At 37.5% G+C, this 7500-nt stretch overlaps 1 protein-coding gene across 11 annotated transcripts in view; it reads right to left on the reverse strand.

Moving 5' to 3' along the window:
* Positions 1-7500, reverse strand: part of slo (calcium-activated potassium channel slo) — a 365574-nt gene that overhangs the window by 138381 nt on the left and 219693 nt on the right. For all 11 annotated transcript variants that reach the window (XM_070114255.1, XM_070114254.1, XM_070114251.1 and 8 more), the window contains exon 6: positions 4887-5054. In XM_070114255.1, the coding sequence (XP_069970356.1) occupies positions 4887-5054 (168 nt within the window). The remainder of the gene's footprint in view (positions 1-4886; positions 5055-7500) is intronic.

Below are 7500 nucleotides of genomic sequence, written 5' to 3' on the forward strand. Positions count from 1 at the left end.
AGCAGAAATATCAGCTGCCACGGCCATTCCCTTCACTACCTGCAGCAAAGGTTGTAAGATACAACAACAGTGAGGGTACCAGTAGCACACTGCTCCACCCTTCCCCTATTCCTGCAAAATCCACAAACTGTGCCATCAAGTGTGACAACAGCTGAGAAATAAGCAGGGCTAGCAGTTGCGGAAGCTAAGCTGTTAGTGTTCAGGTGCGGCCAAGGTGTTGTATAAGTGTGACACAGACAGGCACTGTGTGGCAGCCACGCCAATACCAGCGTGCAGAAAGAAATGGCAGTATTGACAGTGCATGTCCAAGCTGGTAGTTACTCGGTCCTCACAAGCCACAGGGGAATCACCTGTCGGTGTTGCATGCGTCATGTGGGTTGGCCACACTCCCACATGTACACTTGGTGCATAATCCACCGCTACCCATAATAACAACTATTAACTGATCACTTATTAATCTGACTGTCTCTCCAAAATTAAAATTCGCCTATATATATATAACGAGGCTCAAGTCTTGATTCTTCTGATGCTTCAATGACAACAAGTCCGCCATGTACGATGCTCAAACAGACTTGAGTACCCAATCTCATGTATACGCACACACATCAGGATGGTGTTTGGGATTAGGGTGGGGAGAGGAAAGAAACCACACAGGTGGTGGATATGGGGTAGTAGGGGAACAGTTTGTTAATAGATAGAAAGATTATAACAAGTAACAAAGAGAAAAATCAAGTTAGGTGACTACAACCATGAGAAGTAAGATCTTCAACAACTGATTAGTAAAGGTCTATAGGCCATCAAAGGAGTAATAGTGAATAAAGAATTGCCTTGGTATTGGACATTTAGGACAAAACCAAATATAAAAGAAACTGAAAGGAGAATACTCATGGAAAGCACCAAGTTTGAATTTAAGAAACCTAAGGATAACACATAAACAAATGTTAAATATGACATGGTGAACCAGTGATCAGATTAGGCCTATCCTGAGCAGAACAGAAATTAAAAGAGCCAGATCTATCCATGATATGTTAGAGGAGAATACAACAATTAACTGGATGACACAAGCTGAATCTTGATCTTATGGAAATTATAAGCAGGAATGATAAATCAAAGCTTAGTAACACAACATACAATGGATATCATAGAGCCATAAGGATCATGTTATAAGATCTCTGAAGGTGTCATAAGAGTAAGCTTCTGATGATGTAAGAACTCTGAACAGTTATTTTGAAGGAGAAAGCACAAATAGCGTGCCATCATATAGCACTAGGATGTTATACTAATGGCATCTTAGGACCCTAAAGGCACTGTAAGAAGGAGCACAAGAGGCACTAGAAGCACTCAGAGAAATGTGCGTATATTTTTGCATGTAAGATAGTGGTATATAATGTAACAGTACTATTTGAAAGTAAACTAAATCTGGATGTGAAAGTTGGGTCATGGCCCATGTAGGACCCTTAGAAAGGTGGCACAAAGAGTCTTGAGAAAAAACAAGGAACTAATAATGACCAAATAGGAAGATGTATGAAATCTCTACCAAGAGACACTAAGTAGTTATCACAGAAGAACAACTAAAACTCTCTAGGGAGGGCAGCTACAAAAGCACTATAAGATGATGAAACAATTGTGTCTCCTGTTAGTTCATAGGTTGCTGTAAAGGGTTCTGGGGTCACAGTTAGAAACTATGAAGTCATGTTAAAAAAAATATTGTCACTATACTATCATGACAATTAAGTCATCAGTAACAACCCTGATGTCATTTTTATCATTTGTCCTTATATATCAGATGTAAAGATTTTATATGATAATTATGAAGTTACTTTACATATACATATCAAATCTATATCATAAGAGGACATCAAATTACTGTCAGAATGCTTTAAGTCATTCTAAATATTAGTCACTATGGTAGGCAAGAAGAATTATAAACTATGCCACTATAAGAATATCATGAATTCTCTACTATAAAGGCTCCTGGAGACAAAGCACTATAAGACCAAAGATTGGAAGTGCAATGCAAATGAACACTACAGAGGCATAGCTAAACATGATCAAAAGCTCAAGAACCAGAGAAGATAAAGATGATGGCCAAGAAAGCAATATCATATCAAGAAGGCACAATGCTAAAAATATGAATATTGATATAGAAAGATAAGATGTATGGCTATGATGCCAGTCACAAACCAGATTTACCAAGAGAAGAAATCATTCAAACATATCATAAAGCTAAAAGAAAATTGTAGAAGAAGAATAACCTAGAGTCAAAGTACTACTTAAAAGGCAATTTCTACAAATGAGGATTTTGAAAATATAGAAGAAAAGGATAGGACCTGATGTCATGTCTTGGCAGAGGTGACAGTCCAGACAAAAGCTGGGGGCGAGGATGAGGAGGTTGGGGGAAAGGCTGGTGTGTAAGGGACGTGTGTACATATTCAACCAGATGTAATAACATAATGAATACCATTCATGGTCCTTTAGGAAGATTTGAAGCATGGGCACTATCACATTCTGCAGCATGAGGTATTAGTAGTATCATTACAGGCAAAGAAAAGCCATAACATGATAAAAAAACATGCTCCCTCCTGGTTAAAAGCCAGACCAAGAATAGATCTTCACTTAGCATCAAATCTGACCTTAGAAGTGTCATTATCATAGTAAAGTACTGGAAGCATGTTGACATATAATCTATGGTTTTCCTATGAGTGACATAAACTTGGGCAGTTTAAATAAACAGCAGTATTATATACTTCAAACTGTTTAAAATGGCTGTGCTACAATGTCTCATCTAAGAAACATATCATACCTTTCAATTTTACACCAAGTTATAACAAACATAGTCAACATTTATCTCAGTACTACTGAGAGCAAACTGGATACTGGAAGTAGATTTAACAAATATAAAGAAAGGATCAACTTCAGAGAACCAGTGAAAAGCAGATATCTAGTAAGAACTAACACGGGCCGTGGAATTTTAATGGCAACTGACTAATTATGACCATGGTTAAATAGCCATCAAAAAGACCAATCACAATGTGGCCAAATACTAAGTGCTGTACTAAAGGTTAAGTTGGTGTAAAAACCCCAAATAAGAGGTTATATTATACAGCTTTTAGCGATAGCTTCACAAATGGCAACATCCTTTAAGCAGTCAAACCACTTGCATAAAGTAACCTGAACAAAAATATGTTAGAAAACATAATGGTAATTTAAAACAATAATAATATAAAACTGGCACGAGCATTAAAAGGACATTGTGGATCATATACGAAACAATGTGGTGATTATTTATCGACTACTGAGGCTAGCATTGGTGAGGACTACAGCACTAGCAGCAGAGGTTGTGGCAGCAGCAGTCAGTGTGCAGCAGTGTTGGGGGGAAAGGGGAACACAACCCAGGCAGGGCCCCCGCTGCAGGCAGCCGCCACACACTCAGCAGTGCAGCACGGGTGGTGTAGGTTACAGTCCTTTTACAAAGGACGCACGAGATCCCCAGATGGATGGGGTGTGTGACACTGGGTGGGTGGCACCCCTGGGCGGATGGCACCAATGGGCGGGTGGCACCAGTAGGTGGGTGGTGTCCCTAAATGGGTGGCACCCTGGGCAAGGAGCAGCACCAGCACACCAGCTAGTGGCACCCTCCCGTGACAGGTGATTCCCGTAGCAGATAGCAATAAACAGAAGAAATTTGGGTCGAGAGAGAAAAAGCAACGGAAACAAATGAATCTATGTGCAAAATAGATAATAAAGCTATCTTTATCTAGAAGAGTTTATGCAAACGTGTTCCTGAGTCCCCTTATCAACACTGCCAATTCCAACGATAAGTTAGTATCAACAACTTCATAGGTCACTGTTTGTAGACTGTCAGTAAATGAAACTGTTTGTTGTATAGCAATATCAACCACTGATCCTATTTCCAAATATACAAAAAAAAATTATGTTTTGTATTCAAACATCCCTAAAGAGAAGACTGGTTTATCATCACTCCTAAGATTGCTGATGGTGGGGAACACTTAGACACAGGTGGTGGCTGGCTGGACCCACCCATTAGTGTCTCGGTCAAGTTAAGGGGAGGGGTGAGCTGGGGTGTCCGAGGCTGGGGTGGTGGGGAGTGGCAGGGGATCACCAGGTGCAAATTATCCCCTCCCTGTGTTATGTTAATTTTTAGGTATTACTGTCTTAATTAAAAGGGCAAAAAATTAAATGAATAAACAATAAATCAACTAAAAGAATAAAAGATAAAATAAAACAAATGAAATGAAGTGATAAAGAAATAAGAAAGCCATCCCTTTGTTCAGCTCTGTGGAACTTGGGTTAGGCTTATCAAATGGAGAAGACAATTAGGAATGTATAAATATATATACATAAAAATAAACAAACAATAACTTAATAAATAAACAGATAAATATTAAAGTGTACAATGCTGAAACATTTGAAGGGAGTTTTCTGAATACAATCCTACTTGATATAAAGATTTTTAAAAAGTGTCCATAATACTCTACATTCTTTTCCTTTTATAAAATAAATTTCTGAGCCAGAAAAAATTTTGAAGTACGCAAAATATGACTATTGTATGGGTTAACAGCTTTATGTGTTGGAGCTGCAATACCCTCGACACCCCAGCTTCCTACCAGAAAAATAATAACAATAATAACACTAATAATACCAATAATAATAATAATAATTATAATAATTATAATAATAATAATAATAATAATAATGATACCCATAGTAACAAGCATAATGATAATCATAATAGTATTAATAATAAGTAATAATAATAATTATCATTATTATAAAACATCATAAAAAATCATTATCATATTAAAAATAACAGTAATAATAATAACAATTAGAAAAATAGATAGCCAATGAGGAAAAAAACTTACCAAGCCAACGAGGAGAAAGAAGACAAGGAAAGTCCTTCCAAACACAGTCTGGCAATAAACGTCGCCATAACCCACAGTGGACATGGTGACAATAAGAAAATACACACATGTCCAGTATGACAATGGGTGGGCATTGGTGAACTCCAGGGGATCACCAGAGTTTTCCAGCTGAAAATATAACTAGGTGTTAATCACTGTCTTCTCTTAATAATTATACTGTTTTTGATTACTAGGCTTCTGTGCAATACCTTTGTATGAGATTCCAATTTAGAATTCTTAAGATAATAGTAGTTGAGATACCCATGCTACTATAATATGAAAATTCTTGAATTATTAATCTAACAAATATCATGAAGTCTTTTTTGTTTCTTACACTTCAATATAATTCTTATATATTATATACATTACTATTTAAATGTGCTGCCCTTGATTGCAAAAAATAAACAAGTATCTAAAAAAAATATATAATTCTCTGCAGAGTAATATCTTAATGCACTTTAATGTAGTTTATCTTTGCATCTGCAGTGATATCTATAAACATGACAGTAACTAACACATATCTTTACACAGTATATTCATGGTCCAAAAGAAACATTCTTAATGATACAAAATGGTGTCTATAATTATCATAACAACCTAGTTATATTTTCTTTTGATTTAAGTAGATGCATCCTTTGAAATGAGTATGAACTCACAATATTCTTCTGATCCTGTGAAATGAAAAATTATCATACTCAAACTGCAATATCAGCATGAATACACAAAAATACCAACAAAATAGTGTATGTTTAACACCAACAAAGTCAAATAAATAATTACTCTCATACAGGAAATCACACAAGCAGATTTTAAAATAAAAATATTGTAGATTCCATACTGCACAGCACTTCTTATCAAGATAGTGGAAAATGCAAGGTTATGTACACCTAATCATATATAATTTCTCTCTGCCACTGAATAAAGACCTTGAGTGTGTTGCTCTACATAAACTTCTTCTTTCTTATTTCTCTATTTTTCTGTTTCCAAGCACTTTCCCATTTCCCATTTCGATTTTGTTCCTGCTCTGTGTTTTGTCCATGCTTTTTCTCTTTAGGAAAGATCATCAGAGGCTAAGGGTGAGTTGGGTAAGTGTATGCCATGTTGTGAAACTTTCCAGCTTCACTATCTCTAAATTGAGTCTTGATGTGTTCTCTTTCTTTCAAGTTCCCTGTGATACAAGTAAGATGCATTGGCATGAATTCCTTTGCAATGTCCCACAGGTCAACCTCCACCAGGATTTATGTGGTGCATATGATAAAGCCAAGTCACATCTGCATCATACTCAACCTTGTGGAATTGACTGACGCCAGTTGCTTGTTAGCACACGTGAGATAACTATGAATATATTTCAAAGCTCCCAAGCTCCCAAGCTCTCATGGAAGTAGCTAAGGTTGGATGCAATGTGGGATGCTTTAGTCATTACTAAGCTATGTAGCTTTCATAGAAAACTTTGTGATCATGGTGGAGGGGCTCATCTCGTCCCTTATGAATAAATGGTCCCCGGAAAAACATGCTTTCAAGATGAATAGCAGGGCCAGAGAGAGAATGGCCCCCTCACAATAAGGGAGACAGTGCTTGAAGCACTGGCTTGCCTGCACAATTATACTTGGGAGGAAGCTATACATCTTGTCCCTTGAATATCCAACACTTGCACATTGTGCAATAGGGCTGCCTATCTAGTGGCCTACAAGGTCCACAGGTTTTTGATACTGACAAGCCAAGTAGCAGGGTAGCTTGGCCATTGCAAAAAGATGGCTGAAAGCCATAGTTACGGCTTGTACACATGGTTTGGCTTGTATTCCATCAACTAGGGGCACAGCCTTTTTGACTTTCCAGGGGTATTTACTTACGTCTCATTTTTGGGGGGCATACCATTTGATGCTACTGACCTACATAGACTAAAAAATTTACAAGGGTTCCCTTTGTCTCCACTACCCTTCTTTGTTTTGTGCTGGCATGGCTTCTTTTAGCTGAATTACAGACACTAACTGACATAAAGGTTCCCTAAGGTTCTGTAGGTGCTTGCTCTACTCTTTATTGATATGCAGTTCTGAGATACATCTGTGTCAGATTTTTCAAGGGTAATATAAACACCAGGTGGCTCTTTCTCTATCATTCATGAGCACTGTACTGTAATATTATCACATGCCCAGGCCATGTGATGATACTACACTTACAATCACAGATCATATAAGATGTCACAGGTTGGGAGTCATTACTCACTGTCATTAATGTTTCCATTTCTCCTAACACATTTGTTTACTTTGTTTTATCCTTTTCCATATTCCATGTTCCCTTGCCATACCATAAATTCCTGGTCACATATTGTTTGGGAGCTATGGCTTCACATCTCACAGTGCATTCCTAGCAAGGGACAACAGAACTATCAAGGTCTCTCCCTTGAAATCAGCACTACCATAGCAGAGATGAAAGACCATCTTTCCAAGACTCCTGGTGATAGTACTCTCTTCTCATATTGCCACAATAATGAAGTTTTTAGCAGTTTAATGGTGTACTCAGGACTCAAGGAATGGCACTTCTTTCTTGATTCTTTGCTGATACTTCTGCTTCCTTG

Source organism: Penaeus vannamei, chromosome 35 (genome assembly GCF_042767895.1).
Source record: "Penaeus vannamei isolate JL-2024 chromosome 35, ASM4276789v1, whole genome shotgun sequence".
NCBI classification, from domain to species: Eukaryota; Metazoa; Arthropoda; class Malacostraca; order Decapoda; family Penaeidae; genus Penaeus; species Penaeus vannamei.